The sequence below is a fragment of the Aspergillus pseudonomiae genome (genome assembly GCF_009193645.1).
Source record: "Aspergillus pseudonomiae strain CBS 119388 unplaced genomic scaffold BDV37scaffold_179, whole genome shotgun sequence".
Taxonomy (NCBI): domain Eukaryota; kingdom Fungi; phylum Ascomycota; class Eurotiomycetes; order Eurotiales; family Aspergillaceae; genus Aspergillus; species Aspergillus pseudonomiae.
Window position 1 is genome coordinate 1 of NW_022476171.1, and position 16,346 is coordinate 16,346.

General features: G+C 47.5%; 7 protein-coding genes across 7 annotated transcripts; 4 read left to right on the forward strand and 3 right to left on the reverse strand.

Moving 5' to 3' along the window:
- Window positions 1–600: 600 nt before the first annotated feature.
- On the forward strand, window positions 601–2,743 carry BDV37DRAFT_289661 (uncharacterized protein; the record flags this gene model as incomplete). Its single annotated transcript, XM_032088522.1, has 7 exons — window positions 601–726; window positions 779–967; window positions 1,020–1,073; window positions 1,121–1,258; window positions 1,433–1,621; window positions 1,670–2,379; window positions 2,428–2,743. 7 exons carry the CDS (start codon window positions 601–603, stop codon window positions 2,741–2,743), a joined length of 1,722 nt encoding a protein of 573 aa, XP_031934459.1.
- Window positions 2,744–2,827: 84 nt separating this feature from the next.
- On the reverse strand, window positions 2,828–4,080 carry BDV37DRAFT_66949 (uncharacterized protein). Its single transcript, XM_032091032.1, has 4 exons — window positions 3,485–4,080; window positions 3,334–3,433; window positions 3,076–3,281; window positions 2,828–3,023 (listed from the first exon to the last, which is right to left on the reverse strand). The coding sequence occupies exons 1-4, from the start codon at window positions 4,028–4,030 to the stop codon at window positions 2,913–2,915; spliced, it is 963 nt and encodes a 320-aa protein (XP_031934460.1). The 5' UTR covers window positions 4,031–4,080; the 3' UTR covers window positions 2,828–2,912.
- Window positions 4,081–4,327: 247 nt separating this feature from the next.
- On the forward strand, window positions 4,328–8,501 carry BDV37DRAFT_289663 (uncharacterized protein; the record flags this gene model as incomplete). The annotated part of the gene is made up of 3 exons (XM_032088523.1): window positions 4,328–4,736; window positions 4,788–5,083; window positions 5,136–8,501. 3 exons carry the CDS (start codon window positions 4,328–4,330, stop codon window positions 8,499–8,501), a joined length of 4,071 nt encoding a protein of 1,356 aa, XP_031934461.1.
- A 4,738-nt stretch (window positions 8,502–13,239) lies between these two features.
- Window positions 13,240–14,058, reverse strand: BDV37DRAFT_266399 (uncharacterized protein; the record flags this gene model as incomplete). The annotated part of the gene is made up of 2 exons (XM_032083911.1): window positions 13,240–13,662; window positions 13,759–14,058. A coding segment is annotated over one exon (189 nt), but the record flags the coding sequence as incomplete, so codon positions are not given.
- On the forward strand, window positions 13,240–14,071 carry BDV37DRAFT_266401 (uncharacterized protein). Its single transcript, XM_032083912.1, has 2 exons — window positions 13,240–13,662; window positions 13,759–14,071. Exons 1-2 carry the CDS (start codon window positions 13,503–13,505, stop codon window positions 13,791–13,793), a joined length of 195 nt encoding a protein of 64 aa, XP_031934463.1. The 5' UTR covers window positions 13,240–13,502; the 3' UTR covers window positions 13,794–14,071.
- Window positions 14,072–14,132: 61 nt separating this feature from the next.
- Window positions 14,133–14,573, forward strand: BDV37DRAFT_289664 (uncharacterized protein; the record flags this gene model as incomplete). Its single annotated transcript, XM_032088524.1, has 1 exon — window positions 14,133–14,573. The coding sequence occupies one exon, from the start codon at window positions 14,133–14,135 to the stop codon at window positions 14,571–14,573; it is 441 nt and encodes a 146-aa protein (XP_031934464.1).
- Window positions 14,574–15,288: 715 nt separating this feature from the next.
- BDV37DRAFT_266403 (uncharacterized protein) lies at window positions 15,289–16,164 on the reverse strand (the record flags this gene model as incomplete). Its single annotated transcript, XM_032083913.1, has 2 exons — window positions 15,842–16,164; window positions 15,289–15,766 (listed from the first exon to the last, which is right to left on the reverse strand). Coding segments are annotated over exons 1-2 (269 nt in total), but the record flags the coding sequence as incomplete, so codon positions are not given.
- Between the last annotated feature and the right edge of the window lie 182 nt (window positions 16,165–16,346).

The following is a 16,346-nucleotide window of genomic DNA, read 5'->3' on the forward strand; positions in this document are numbered from 1 at the left end:
AAAAAAAAAAAAAAAAAAAAAAAAAAAAAAAAAAAAAAAAAAAAAAAAAAAAAAAAAAAAAAAAAAAAAAAAAAAAAAAAAAAAAAAAAAAAGGGCAATGATTGGTAGCCTCCAGATACTGTATGACTCAGGCAGCAGTTTTGTGGAGTGAAGGAAATGGAATATGGGGGATGGATCTGTTATTTTTATTTTAATACAGAAATGTGCCTGAGTCTGGATCTGCAGGAACCAACCCAACCGATCAGTGACGGTACTCTAACGGTGGGGCTAACGCAAGCAAGTCCTCAAACTCATGGCCCTTGGCCATGAGTTTCTCGACAAAGACCATTGATTCTGTTCCCAACGCTCTCTTGCTTTAACATTTTTAGCCATTTTGCCCATCTTTACAGTACTCATCTTTCTGAGGTCGATTTTGGCTTCTCCTCCATATAAATACAAGTTACTTCCCCCCTCTTTCCACGATGCTGTCCTCTTCCCCGCCCTCTGCTTTCCCTCTTCTTTCCGACCGAGCATCACTTCCGTAATTACCTTTGCCAAGATAGCCGCGACCCACCGCTCTTTTCTTTTAGTTATCCCTCTCTCTGCGGCTGGCCCGCTGAAATGCCATCTCTTTCTTTCTGCCTTCCTGTAAGTGCACCCTCGTCCGTGGTTCCCAACCGCTCACATCTCGCGTCGCAGATTCATCCAACGGAGGTACTTAGTTTGGATGAGGACACTTGCTCTGATGTCAGTAAATTGCCCTTAAGCTTCACTAAAGTGGATACTCACGCTCGTCAAGCTGGTCAACCGGTTTGGTAGGAATTTGAGACAGTTACTATCGCTTTACGTGGTACAGAGTTCGAGCGTGTTAGAAGGAGCAAGAAAAGGGGGCCATATTCGATGGCACATCTTAACAACACAGGCTGGGCAATCATCGAATGCTCGGGACGGATGTTTGAAGACATATGATGTGTCGGTTACAATAGACGTGAGTTCGGTATATCTCTGGGGCTTGTCTGACTACTCACTATCTGTCACAGCAATCGGTGCTAGGGGTAGTTCCCTATGTTCTAGACGACCCGGAGCTTAGCAAGGTGAGTGCACTAGAACCAACCATGGGTATATTCTTACCTTGTGATAGCTTGGCCGGGCCCTCGGGGATGATTTTGACGATATCCGGAAACTGAGCTGGGTCCAGTTAGTCGGGGTTCTTCAGTGGCTTCAGGAGGCCAAGATGATCGAAGGCTATAGGGTGCAGGATAACCAAACACAGGCTGAAGTGAACACTCTAGGATTATTAGGCTTGTGCCCATCTCTAACTTTCCGCTCCTATTCAGTCTAACCATGTGTTGATCCCATAGGAAACTATAACACAGACCTTTCGCTCTGCACACCATCTACTTCCAATGACCCTTCCTTGCTGACCAGCGATCACGCATTGTCGAACCTCGAGAACCTTCATCCCCACGCCGTCGACGAGCTGGATCAGATATGGGACCAAATCATAGCGCTACCGGAAGACCGGAATACCACTGAATTCGCTACCCCGGAGCACGTAGCGACACCCATGGGAGCGGGGACGTCTCGCATATTCGATGCTTTAACTTATCCGACACCCCCTCCCTCTGTCAATTCGCCCCAAGTGGGTCGGTCGGTAGCCCTGACAAGCCCTGCTGACAGGATAACGCAGTACCGATCCATTGCTACCCTATTGTCGATTGGTAGCCCTTGTTCGTCCCTAGTAATGACACCCACGGGACCTGCTACGCCTCCTGGGTCTGATACCGAGACTTCATGTTATCCGACCCCATCTACATCTTATTCTCAATCTCCTCTAGCGGTAGAGTCACTCACGCCTCTGAGTCCTGACATTCCGAGACGGAGAAAATCCCGATGCTTAGAGTTGTGCAGATTTGGGAAAGACGGCACAGAGCTCCTCGAACAGAGTAAAATCACGCAAATCCTCGAAGCGGAAGCTGGACTTCTCGCACAGGACCCTCTTAGACCGCTGCAGCCCTTTCTAGGACTCGGCGAAGCAGATACATGTTCCTCGTTAAGTGCACTCGGACTTCCTGTTGTATGGATGGGCCTAAAAGGGGCTGTTAATTACTATAGACTACTTGAAGCCGTGAAGGGGAAAAAAATTGTTCTTTGCCCCTTCGCGAAGCACATAGCGCAAACTTTATTTTATCTCAGCTACAAGTGGTTGGAGAAACATATGGATCAGGGTAGGGCCTCTGTTGCTACGTTAATTCTTAATACCTGCTCTGAGAAACCATCAAAGTCTCGTCGTGACAATGTCACCGGCTATCATGTGCGGCGAGGAAAAATTTGTTGGACGCTTGCAGCGTGCTTGGGCGCCGGTATCTTGTTGCATGGTGGTGATGCCATACGCACTATGTATGTACTCCGGCGACATCCCTTTCGTCAACTAACCCAGACCCGTAGTATCAAGGAGACTTTCAGTGTTGGCCAGCTCAATGTTTTTATATCCTTTGTCTTGCGCACCCGGCCGGGTAGCGTTCATCTTTTTCATTCGCTGGAGCCGGTGGTCAAGGCAATCATACTGGGAGTGCCTGCAGGTGATCTCCGCCCGGTTGTTCTGGCTGATAATAATTTCCTTGTCAGACAAGAGGAACTAAGGTATGCCTATGCAACGGACCAGGAAGCCTTGGCAGACCAGACAACGGAAGAGACATGGCTGGCAATGAATGCCGAGTCTATTGCAAAGGAGAAAATGCCTGAGTTTCTTCCCAATTTCTGACCGTACCATCCTGATTTCGCTGCTTCTGTGTTTACTTAGCGTAGTGTTCCTCTTTTCCTGCATAATATGTTTTAATTTAACCGGTTTGAAGTTATACGAAATACTACCTGCTTTCGCCTTGATAAAGTAACTAAAAACATTCAGCACATGTCCTTGTCTTCTATCTCGTTTAATTTTGGATCCATGGTTTTGTTATGAACGTGCGTGTAGTGATAAGGCAGAGACGGGCAAGCCCGACTAGCGTGCCTGCAGACCAGCGGTGCTTAGTGAGTAGGGAATGCTGTTCATTCGTAAGATACCGATTATCAATGTAGATAAGACGTCCAGCTGACCTTTCTTAAGTCTTGGATGGTTGCGACCGATGCCGTTGCTGACAGGAACTCTAGTGAGTCAGACTGCCAACGGGCACCGTCAATCCCAATCACACCATCAGGCTTCAGATATTTCTGCATAAGAAACATTGTGATATTTGCTAAAGATCGGATAATCTGTGTCTGAGATTGTTGTGGCTCACGCTCGATGCAGTGCTCTAAAGCCCCTATGCAAGACCATAAGCAAAGAGGAAGAGTAGGTGTGGGAACAATCTGTACCAATTTGAATAGTTCCATCTTGCCCCAGGAGGATATTAGAACATGTCAAGGATTGATGCTCAAAGCCATTTTCTAGTAAGTGCGATAATCCATTAAGCACCTCTTTCAGTCAGCGCCCTTTTTCTTGATGCGGTGATCCTATATTCTGTACCTGTGCAAGTATAGAAGCCAGCTGTAACTCAGATGGGAATATATCACAGGCGACCAGGTGTTCCAAAGTCAGAGGCAGGTCATCAACAATAAAATATGTCATGCCATGGTCCTTGAAGATTTCGTTTGCAGAGATAACGTTGGGATGATGGGTCTGCTGGAGTACCTGCAGCCATATATCTGCCTTTTTCTTGGAGAATGCACGGACAGCAATCACTGTAGAGGGGTCCTTTTCATGGACAGCAATCGATACGGGACCTGCAAGATCACAGGTAAAAAGATCTTTCAATGTGTCCCAGGGTGACCCTCTCCGGATAACGGGCGATTGAGCTGCCTGACCCACTCTTTGGGAGCTGCTCTGGGGAACGTCTGGTGCACAGCCAAGGAGTATATTCTTAGAACTTTCTTGCTTCTCCCATTGCTTTGTCCCCTTGGTTGGTTTGTGGTTAACCCGACCTTGAGACTCCTGCGCGGACACTGACTTGGGCATTGGCCGTTTAGCCTGAAAAGACTCGGCGTAAAGTTGTGTGAGTGGCCGGTTGTCCATGGTATGTGATGCCTCCAACTAGAGAGATGAGCTGTTATAGGAAAACAAGATGATGAATATTCCTGGATCCGTTTCGGATGGTGGTCTCCTTTATGGAAAATAAAAAGGTCTTTCAAAGAGGGACGCGGCCGATGTGTGGGGAAATTGGCGCTTCAGCGCTTCAGCGCTCAACCCGCAACAACTCAGTAAAGGTACAAGCAAGTACCGCATAACGTCGACTCAGCTGAACATAAATAGTTCTGCCTCACCTCCGAGTATCGACCAAAAAAGGCCGAAGTTACTTGTAAACTTAAAGCTATGGATTTGTTGACAGATACCGAACGGCGATTAACCGTCGAACGACTCCTAAAGTACCAAGGCACCGCCAAGATCGACCTCAACCAAATCTCTCTCCAGCCACTCATAAGCCGTGAGATTGACCAAAAGAACGTGGAACGATTACGTGATATCTTTGCTAAGGATGGGTGCCAGCGACTCGACATTCGAAATCATGTGACTGCTGTTGTCTCCAGGCAGCACCTCGAAAGAGCATGCCGTGCCGCAGGACTGACCCCCGAAGAACTTAAAACTTGTCAACCGCAATACCCCCGCCTTCTTTTTCGTAGGCATCAAGTACAATGCCTCCATGGGCAACATAGATTGAAAGCTGCTGAGGAGACATTACCTCCCTCAGACCGGTGGTGGACGGTGGACATATATCTGGATGGTCTGATTTCAAAAGCATAATTTCCGAATCCCTACTAATCCTCTCTTGTAGACATAAGCCCTGATCTAAGGACTGCACTCATAGATGAATATTCAAACGAAAAGGCTCCCACTGATGGAGAAGTGTACCGGAAAATCCGCCAGTATCAGCATGAGGCGAACGCGCTCTTTCAAAATCGTTGGTGGACTCGACTATCGCCGAACAAAGCCAAGCGGCTGAGGCAGCTCACTTCTCCAGATAACACACATCTCTGTGCAGCATTTGACGCGTTACTTGCGATCCCCGGGCTTTGGAATGGGATGAGCCTTGGGTTATTAAACACAGTCCTTGCTTTAAAGTGTGATGAAGTTGGTCCTACTCGTCGCTATCTGCAGGCTATCCCTGACTTACTTGTCTTAGGAACTCATTCACTACTTGACACATGTGAAGAATTTTTGGGCAACCCTTGTCAACCATGACCGCACTCGGATGGCCCTTATTGACCTCCACACCGTTGACACCCTGCAGCTTTACGCTCCTCGTGCGTCTAAAGTTGACCGGAAGACGGTGAAGGGGAAAATCCTCGGCGGGGAGGTCTTCTCCAACTTTAGCCGGTCCGAACGTGCGGCAATATGGGAGAAGATCCGGACCCATGAAATGTGCGATGGCATCATCCCATCCCTTCATACCTTTTTCCGCGATATTTCTTACCTAGAACTCTGTGCCAATGCTGTGAAACGGCTGGTTGTTTTAAACAAGCAACAGCTGACCGTGCGACGCGCGCTCGTCCATAGCTTTCGATCTCGTCGCTCCAACGGATCTTGTCTAATCCAGACATCGGAGACTTCTTTCCGACGACAGCCTGGATCTAGGAATGAACGTATATCCTCTGGTTATCGTCAAATCTGGATGTACGCGATGCGACACTACCCGGACATGGCCAAGGATCTTCAGCGCGGCCCAAAGGCTAATCCCACGCGGGCAAAGGCACGAGCGAGGGCGGACGAGAGCGTGATTCATGGAATGGCCACCCTTGCCAAGCAGCTAGGATTTCGTACTCCACCAATTAAGGCGATCCTACGACAATCACCTGACCAGCAGATTGCCCGGGCTGCCCTGCTCAAAGCACGGAAGCCGGATCACTACCACTATGACCATGAGACTTTCGAGTCTCTTGTTGAGCAGATTGCTGGTTATTTTGCGCTCGCTATCCCAAACGAGGCCGCACCGGTGGCGCATATCACGGGACGGGCAATTCAGCTAAAGGAGCGCTGTGGAGTGCCTCAGGAGCAAACCCAGCAACTAGACCGTCCGCATGTCTTCTTTGACACTCTACACTCGGCAACGGTGTCACAAAGAAACCTCTCATCGCTGGAGGTGAGACGAAGCGTTTACTACGCCTTTTTCGGCAAGCCCTCCCCAACAACCTCCCCACGTGCTTCTCCGGGGCATCCATCATCCAGCGAGCCTCTTTCACCATTGTTTATCCCCAGCGATGTTCCGAGATCAGAGTCGGAACCGGCATACGACAATATGTCGGTAAACGGCTCTGATGAGGCGTCATTCCATGGCCGTCAGGATCGTTCGGAAACCCCTGAAGAACAACATCAGAGGCAAGGAGATCGATGGCATCGACACCAAGAAAGACAGCCGGCGGTGGAGCACGGCCCACCTCTTCCCCAAGAGCCTTCCATACCAAGTTCCATAAGAGCAGCGTCTACTATCTCTGAGGTCATGGATATGGATTGCGAAAGGTCTGCCGCAGGAGATCAGATTCGACGGCAGATTGTCGAACAACAGCCGGCAGGTGGCAGAGGAATGGATTCTGGCAGTGAGGAACCGGATGATACGGAGATCGATGAAGATGAACTACGTAACCGATCAGAGGGTGGGAGTCTGGGGGTGGAGGGCACAGGCACTGTGGCTTCTTTGACTTCAGGGGCGCCACGCGACACGGATATGTCCAGCGTGCCAGACGAGGGAGCAGATGCAGTGTACGGGGCCATGGACATGGACATGGGTTCGTCCGCACTGACCCCATCCGAGTCGGTGGAAGATCGTGCTGGTATGCCAGCTACATTATCACGCCAGTTAAGTGCTCAGTTACCAACAATCCCCTCAGTGTGTAACTCGGAGCCAAGCGCGGAGCAACGACCTGGATTTGGTCCGTTGCAACCCATCGCAGAGCACATGGAGCTGGAAGTAACTCGGTCGGTCGACCAGCCGGATGGCCCGGAGCATAATTTGGGAGGACCATTCCCAGCTGAAGCTCTGCAAGGGACAGTCGGAGAACAAATTCCGCCCGGAACGGAGCTCATCACTGGAGCAGGTGACGAATCCCAAGAAGATCTAGTTGCCCGGGAGCGCGCAGATGCTCTTGATCAGCTACAAACACCTGGGGCTATCCCCCGGCCTGTGACTGAGCTTCCATTTGACTTGCCGGATCTGATTACACGATTGCGAGACGAGGGAAGCCAGCTGGAGGATGAACGTGTACCCCTTGTCAATCATCCAACGCAGGGACATCCGGAACCGGGGGCTGGAGTTGCTCTGCCACGTCCTGAACCCCCCGTTCCCAGTGCGATAGAGAGCTCGCGTGGTAGTCCACGGGACGATGAGAATGCCCCACGGTCTCCACGTCCGCGCCTGAGAACCAGTCCGCAACCACGCAAATCAGATGGCGTGCGGAAACTGCGGGCGAAGAACCGACCGACGCATCAAGATCTTAACGGGGCAGGAACTCGGGATGCCGCCATCGCAGATGAATTATGGAATAGTGATGATGGGGATGAAAAGTTGACTGGTGCTGTTGACGCGGGCCCCTCTCCACTGGATACCGAACAATACCCAGCCAATACACCCGATCCGGAACAGGCTCAACGCGAAGCGATTGACAGACAGGAAGAGGAGGATTCCCTGTTTGACACTCCGCATCCGTTGGAAGAGACGGATTCCCAAGAGATGGAAGAGACCCAACGGCGGGTCACGATAACCTTCCAGGTCTACGAGCGGAATCAATGGAGCACTACGGATGTGGTGTCTGTGAGCCCTGATCACCTGGCCGAGGCGCAGATTCTCGCCGACGGATATGCACGCGACCCCAATCGGAATGCGCGTTTCTACGATGGCCAACTCCGCAAAGTTGCAGTCGATGAGTGCATTCGCGCTGCGATTGACGATGGTAGTTTCACTGTCCGGATGAGTTTTGGAAGGGACCTCGTGGTGACCCGGCAGCTTGTCGCGTCTATAGCACCACTTCGGGCTGTTGGCAGTGATGACCCAGAACGTGGGCAGGACCAACCTGGAAAGCGGGTGAAAGCCAATGCCGGCACTGCGTTGGCCGGTCCCGTTGGAACGCCGGAGGATCCAGCTCCGACGGTGACCAGCGCGCTCACCTCGAGTGTGAGCGAGCGACACAATCGCAAAAAACTCACACCTCGGATCGTCGCTCGGCGGGCGCAGGATGTGTGGCCCCATCAGGCAGAGGCAACTCCTCAGCCCGTGACGATCGTGTTCCGGGTCCGAGAAAACGACGGGCGTTGGAAGACGGCGCACGAGGTGGTCGTTGATCGGTCGGATCCATCGCAGGTAGAACGGGTGGCGAGAAAGGAAGCGAGGAACCGGCAGGCAACGTTCTACGATAAGAATCTGCGGCTGCTCACGCCCGCACAATGCTTCAAGGCAGCCATTGAGGATGACACCAATACCATTTTTATGCACTTCGGGGGGGAGCTTGCGATGGACGAAGACACGATGAGGTCAATCGCACGCGATGTGGAACTGTGAGGCCAAGGATCTCCCTTCCTTAGTTACATTGGGCGGTCGGGAGACGAGAAGGGCCGCAAACATGTAGGCAGACGACTGTCTGGGCCTGGCACCCGCCATGGACGCCAGTTGGCGGTCCTCCGTCCATGGTGGTCGTACGACCGTCGCCCTATAATGAAGTCGGTCCGAAGCACAGGGTCTGGCGCTTCTGGCGCTAGACCACTAGACCTTCGCACTCGATCTTACTACAGAGGTCATCGGTATCTGAGCCTACCGCATTGGGCCTCTGCTCCACCCTCTCCGACCTTCTAGGTGATCAGACCACCAGCCTATGGCTGATTTCGGCTTAAAGCCCCGGTCCGATCGTTCACTGGGGCTTCAGGCCAGATCGGCCGTATGGCTAACGGCGTACGTCCCACTGGGTCTCAGGTTTGCCCTTCCTGAGATACAAGAGCTAGGAGTCTCACCGACTTGGGATAATTGGTCCTGGAATGAGCTGATTCCCATGTCGGTATACTCAGGAATATAATTCCCAGGTAACAAGGTATGATTGGTTATACTTAGTGCCTAAACTATGTATACACATATACTTCAAAGTTATGTTCACTTAAGGATTGCTTCCAGAGGCCAGCAGCTTTTGGAGGCCAACATATTCTTAGTTTTAAGGACTAAAATACATCGTATTCATTCAAACAAGCATGCGTCCTCCTTCTAGATGAAATAAATGTCTGTTCAGCTCTTTGTTAAACAGTAAGAACAGGAAGCTGGGTGGTGATACGGTGAACTGATGCAAAGTAATGTACATTTTCACAGTATACTCTCTTAGAAACAGAGCATTTTCAGAGTAATTTGTTGGCCATCTGAGGCCCAAGCGCTGAAGCGCTGAAGCGGGGCGTCAGTTGTCATCCAATAGAAGATGGATGCGTAATGTGAAGCCAGCCCCGCGCTGAAGACGCTAGTGCTATAGGGTTAAGGCTTCCAACACATCTTCGTTCAGAGAGAGGCCAATCGAGACCTACGACCAATCAATCCACGTTTGGCCTTCAGTGGTTCATGAAGCTGATATTTGTCTGTGAACAAAATAACTGTTAATTCAGTATCTTTTGTTACCAATATATGGTAGGGACTATGCTAAATTGACCATAGATTAGTTGGATACTCTAGTGAAGGACATCCAGGCCGATACCAGACATATAAAACTGCTTCAAATCCTGATCCCACGGCTAGAACAACTTGTTAGGAGTGGAATCGCCGAATCTTCACATGTTCTGTAAGGACTGAAAAGAAGCCGAGCTACTGTCCGAAAATGGTCTGCGTGAACTGTAAATACGTTTTGCCTTGGAAGAGGTAGGCAATCAGCCTAAAGTTAGAATATATACTACTGAAGGACCCCCTGCCCGATGGTCAACAGGTCCAAGTTGAGGGCCGGTATGAGATTGGGCCTACCACCAGACTGACGTATAGAAATGAGTGCAAATGGCTGGACCACCGATGAGATAGGCCTGCGTTGGCTGCAGCGGCTATTTATACCTGCTACTACTAGCCGTACTGTTTGTCGATATCGTCTTTCACACTCGATGGCCACGGCAGTCATTTGACACCTCAGTTTGACGATATATGCAGTCCAAACAATATTATACCCCTCTGCATGCCTGCACACTCATCTCACCTACATCAGCCGCTTGATGTAGGCTGCTTTGGCCCCCTAAAACGCGCGTACGGTCGGTTGATAGAGGAGATGAGGTTAGGTTTCAATCATATCGATAAACTTGACTTTCTTCAAGCCTTTCCTCAGGCAAGAGCTCATATATATACTACTAAAGAGGTAATAGCGCGGGAATGGTCTAAAGCTGATGGCCACAGATTACTAATACTAGAACCAGCCGATTCAGGGGAAGCTCGACTGGCGTTGATGGATACGGAAACTGATATGACAGATATAGGACCCCTCAAGACCCTGGAAACTCCACGGCCTGCACAAGCTGCGTTTTCCAATGAAGGGATGGCAACAATGCGCCGAGTTCGCTTTGATGACTCTAGCCGCCGCGATAGCCCTCGGCGCGGAGAATATAGTCTCAGCGAACAGACTGAGCACCGTCCACGAGAAACTGCGCATCATCATGCAGCAGGAATATCCGAGCCTTTGCGAAAAATTACTCGGGTTGACTTTACAGGGTCACAGCTAAACCAACACAGTGATCAGGCAGAGTCAGCGTCTGATACCAGAGGGGCTTAATGCACGCCGATGATAGCTCCTGTGGATAAGTCAATAGACTCTATGTCTTACAGTTCGAGGAATTCAATAGTTCTGCCGATCGATTCACGGATTACCAATAAATATATATGGAGATCATAATTAATTATGATTCAATAGTTTCGCTGATTGTAAAGGTTCATAAAAACAGATTTTCGATCGATCCTGGGCGCCGAGCCAGACCGAGAAGAGTGGGTCTCTGTTACTTTATCTATTGTTACCACCGTCATATAACTAATTGACCCAAATACTAATTTCTAAGTCTGAAGAGCTTTTTTAGCTCTGGGAGTTACCTTGTCCTTTAGATCAAATGACAAAATTGTACAAAATGCTCAAGTTACTCCCTGTACTATAAAGAGAGACTATTCTTAGCAGAGTAAGATCTAACTAAAATAGACTAGTAAGGGGATGCATAGGCCGATCCAAAAACTAGCAATATGATGCATATGCAATAAAATCCTCTGTCATTTAAAAGGGGTTGTTATTGAATGTGCCTTAAAGAATTGGCCACTAAACCAAGACCTCAAAAATATATAAACATAGCCTGTTTTCTAGTTCATCGAGAGCCATATTCCCAAAATCTTCTTTTGAACACTTATCTTATCCCTACACTTCATAATGCGTGTCCAATTTTCCATTATTCTCTATTTCTTATCCTTTGCGATAACCTTTGTCAACCCTGCTTATGCTGATTGCGGGGCCGTTTTAGAGAAGTTCAAAGACGTCTCAGACGAGTTCGAAAACATTTTCCTAGACCTGTGCAAACATAATTGCAATCCATCATACGAAGATTGGCCCTGGTTCGAAAAAAAAGCCATGGGAGTTGTGGTTAAAATTTTTGATGGAAAAGTTCCTGCTCAGTTTCCCGCTCTTTTTAAGGAGCTAAAAGGCAATCTTGCGAAAGATAAGGTGATCAGATCAAAATCCTTTTGCAAGAAATCAACGAGGGAGCAAGCTCTCAAAGTCTCGAAAGATACTATTATGCCAAAAATCCCTATGTTGATGGGACTCATGAGTGAGTGCGAAAAAATCCTGAAGTATCTGAACAACCCAGGTACCTCCCTCAGTTGGAGAAAAATCGCAAATGAATATACGGTATATAAGAAATGCAAGAAATGACAAATGCAAGTGAGATCTTGAAGCTATTGAATGTGAGTCAAATTATCCTCTTCAGTCTATCAACATTTCCAGTCTGATATAACTTTAAAGATTGGACAATTGAGACGTATAAGCGTCTAGCACTTGGACTTAGTAGGGTTAAACGCTGTGGTGGTTCTCGCGACATATTCTCATGGGTGGTGAAGGGTTTTGGTTATGTGGTCTAAGCTCTGATATTAGCTATAATAACCGTTTTGAATTTTATTGGTGATTGACGGTTCGAGATGGCGTGGGCCATATTCGCAGTTGCTCTGGAGTTGGGAATTGGCAATCCCATCATAGATTATTGCAGCAATAGTCTGCGCTGCTTCCGGGGATTTTTCACACAGTTGTTGGATGCTTCTTTAAACCTACTATAATCAGCCAAAGATATCTTATTGGTGTGATTTGTAGCATACTTCTAGTATACAACAAAGATCAGCGTTGACGTCTAAAGCAAATATATCGATAACCTGGCCGAATAATGTGATCAGTGTCTCGTCGGCTTTTGGCAGTTGGTCTTATACAGCTGTGACGTCGTCCTATTGAACATCATGGTCAAGAATACTTTCAGACAGATGTAATAGAATGGGCAGGGGTTACGGGTAAAGAAGATTGGGGCAGAAGGAAACAGTAGAAGTCGAAGAGCCTTTTATAACTGAGGGGGGCGGCTTTCCAGTATCCCAGGATACTGAAAAGTCGCCCAAACGAGTGGCCATCCTCTGTATTACATAGAAAAAGGCCCCATTTTTAGACCTCAATATCGTAACAACCTCTAAATTTAGAGGCATAATATCTAAACTTATTATAGATTATAATAATAATAATATATAGTAGCAAGAAATAAGGAGATAAATAAATAGAAACTATATAATATTAGTCGTACTTTAAATACCGAATTTTCAGCGGTACATAGTTTTCGGGTGCTTGATGCACGAGCAATAAGCTGATTAATATATTTCTTCAAATCTCGAGTTGGCCACTGTTTTCATGGCTTATTTCCAGTGGTTTCCTTAGCGAAATTTCTTAGCATTTCAAGCGTAGGTGGAGGGCCTTTGTCAGTCAGATCATTGATCTAATTTATAAGCGTTTTGGCCTGCTGATTGTTGAGGATTCGTTGATCATTATATTGCTCTTCTCGAGTATGCTGGACACCACGATGACGTCGAGATAGCGTAGATCTACTTATACCATGCTTCTTAGCAATTTGGTATAATTGATTGTTTTGCCTGCTTCCAAGCTTTCGATCTCTGCTAACGCTGCCTGAATTGAAGCCATATTTGCAGAGCTATGGTGTTTTGAAAATGTCAAAATGTTGGTGTCTATCAAAAAATCGGGCGTCAGGTGATAAGATACGGTACGTCCCCACCTTTCAAACCTCACCGAAAAGAGTCTTCTACGTCACAACCAGATGTTCTTCACAGGAACACAGGATGTCACGTCGTCAAATTCTGAATTATTAAATCAAGTTGTCGCAAGGCTAAGGCACGTTTAGCTCAATGCAAATTGTCGCATATTAATCACTCCTATCAGCTATATGCAAAGAGGCTAATTGGGCACCTTGGTCGACGTAGTTCTTCTTCATACGTGTAACTTAATTTTTTGACGGAAACAATGGGAGAAAACAATCAATGGCCCTGGCTACTCCTCGAGCAAGGCAGCCATTACTATATTGGCCCAATAGGGCAATGGAATGTGCTAACAACTTCCCTGGGCTGCTGGAGACATGTGGTATGATTTATCAATTACAGACCTCAAAATACTGCGACCTGCGCTTCCAATACCCCGACAGTAAGTTCAAAGTAAACCCTTCTTTTCCCTCCCCTGTGCGACCCAAGGCAGATGTTACAATTGTGTAAAACATACTGACAGTATTTGAAACACTAGATCATAACCGCATGCCATTCTTTACCGCAGCATAGCGACTTCGAAGTTACCTAACCCGATAGTTTGCCTACGGAAAGCGCGGCCATCACGAGATGGACTTGTACGGCGTGGTCACCCACAAAAAATTGTGTCGAAAACATTGGACCCAAACCTATCCGAAGTAGGAAAGAAGGCACATAACCGGAACGAAAAGCAGTATCGAGATAATATAAATGCTAAATTTGAGCAACTCGAAGTTCCAGATGCCCGGTGCACTGCTTCAAGATATCTCACATCACTGCCCGCGACTGACAGTGCTTGACCTGCCTATGACTCAGTTATGCATCTCTCTCGCAGTGATAACAGAACTGCATCCGCTCTAGAGGTTGGAAAGCATGCACTTTGCGAGAATCTATTTCGAGAATCCACGACACTTGATGCAACGGGATAAACTCCAGAGCGTTGCAACGGAGTGGCGCAGGATATTCCCGAAGCTTCGAGGGATACCATGCCCAGCGGACCTGTACTCCCAGTCTATGCAAGAAGATGAGTTAGGTGAAGAAATACAAGGAGACAGCGCCGGTTTGAGTGCTGACGAAGAGATGTCATCCACTGAGCCCAGCCTTGACTGGGACGACTATGATTCTGACTGGTTTATTTTTCGGACGAAACTCTGGAAAGTTCTTGGTTATAAGAAAGACCTGCTTATCCATGATAAGATCCAGTATATGTGGCAAACTGATCTGGAAATTGAGGTGGTTCGCTGGCCTATTGTGCCTTTGGCAGCGTTTTCCGATCCGGATCTCCACTCCACGACCACCAGCTGCCCCCGGTAACCGGAGAACAATTATCTTGAGTCGCGCAATATGAGGCCCCGATGGACGAGACGAACGCAGTTGGAGACCGATTCCTCGGGGTAAGGTGGGTCAGTAAAATCATTCTTCGTGCTGGGTGGCGAAAAGAGCAAGGATCTGTCGAAACGCCCATTTGAAGTACTTTATGTACAGCTACTTGCAAAAACCGCGCAAATGTTTATACTCCGAGTATTTCGGAAGTCCCAAGCACGCTGATCCTATTTAATAAGTTTTTCCGATGGACACTGTCACGAACTTCCGTACTAAAAAAACAATCACGCAGTTAACGACAATTACATCAAGTCTTTCTCACGTGACTGTCCGCGGCTGAACAGACAACGCCAGGAACTACGACGCAAGTTTGGAAGAGCATTCAACAACATCTCGAAAATGCTGGGGGGAGCTGATCAAAGTAAGAAAGGTAGGTTACGAGATGCCCCGTAGAACAATAGCACTTTAGTGCGGTGCTGGACAACGCAGAAGCATAGCAGAGATTTCGAAGCCGCGCGCCACGAGGGCCGCAGTTTCAATGGTTAGGGATTGTCTATATTTATCGTGCACTCTGATACGAGAACGGTCCTTTTCTAGAAATGTTTCGACGGTCTCATTGGAATAAAAAGCATTAATTAAATAGTTCCTATAATGGATTATTATTTGGGTGTCGAAGTGGGGTACAGGTAGGAACTTATGAAGATCTCGGCACAATAGCTAGCTGTTTCGTATTATTATGAACCGAGGCTTGATCGTCGTTATAAAGGAATACCACTGGCAGATATTGGCCGTAAAAGTTCAGTGCATTGGGACTTGTAACATTCATTGGTTCTACCCATTAGTGATGATAAATCCTCATCACAAAGAACCATCCATAGCCTAAATCAGGTGCAACTAGACAGTTCCATACGCAGAACCATGGCGAATACCCTCTTTTTTCGCACTAACTATTTGCGCTCCGGATCGCTCCAAGAACCTCATCCTGAGATGCACCAGACCGTATAAGACCAACAATGCGAGCTACCATTGCTTGATCTTCATTTCGTATTGAGTCCACCAGTTCATTAAGAAATTCACGGTAATAATCCGCATATTCAGCAGTGGCAGCAGGGCTTCGAGGGTCTGCAGTTGGGTCTACCTGATTATTGTCGTTGGCATTAATTTCGTTGGATAGGTTACTATTGCTGCGAAGTGTTTTTTCAGTTAAGCTATAAACCCATAGATGTATTGGAATAAAGGTTCGGATAGGATCTGTTTACCTTCCTAAGCTGTGGTGGTTCTCTTGGACCATTATTGCTCAAAGGGTTGTTACTTTTTCTGCGACTTGGAAATATTATTTGGTATCTCGGTCGCTGTAAGGTTTGGTAAAATGTGACACAAAGTACATAGGGGAGCCATCAGTGGGAGACATATGTTAATTTCTCGAAGACTATAATAATTTAATCAAGCATTCTCTCCTTCGGGGCGAACCTTGGGCACCCTCCAAAATAGTTCTCGGTCGGAACAACAAATATGCGATCTGAGAATTATTTTCTTTTTAGAAGTTAAAAATTTGATAGTGTACAGGTGCTGCTGCGCCCTTAGTCGTTTTCTGTCTTGTCTTTTTTTTTTTTTTTTTTTTTTTGCCCCAATCGAAGCTACTCCAAGAGTTGCCGTTGAGGACTAGTAATCTGAGAGTCATATGTACCCAATGAATACGAACGTTGACAAAATGACGAGGTACTTAGGTCTATAGGAATTGTTATGAGCTTAATTTATGTATCA

Bases quoted from the DNA above. Each gene is read 5' to 3' on its own strand.
- BDV37DRAFT_266401 (XM_032083912.1), top strand. From the start codon at position 13,503: ATGGCCCTGGCTACTCCTCGAGCAAGGCAGCCATTACTATATTGGCCC. The intron at 13,663-13,758 runs GTAAGTTCAAAG...TTGAAACACTAG, and splicing joins GCGCTTCCAATACCCCGACA to ATCATAACCGCATGCCATTC.
- BDV37DRAFT_66949 (XM_032091032.1), bottom strand. From the start codon at position 4,030: ATGGACAACCGGCCACTCACACAACTTTACGCCGAGTCTTTTCAGGCT. The intron at 3,434-3,484 runs GTACAGAATATA...TGACTGAAAGAG, and splicing joins TGGCTTCTATACTTGCACAG to GTGCTTAATGGATTATCGCA. The intron at 3,024-3,075 runs GTCAGCTGGACG...ACGAATGAACAG, and splicing joins CCATCCAAGACTTAAGAAAG to CATTCCCTACTCACTAAGCA.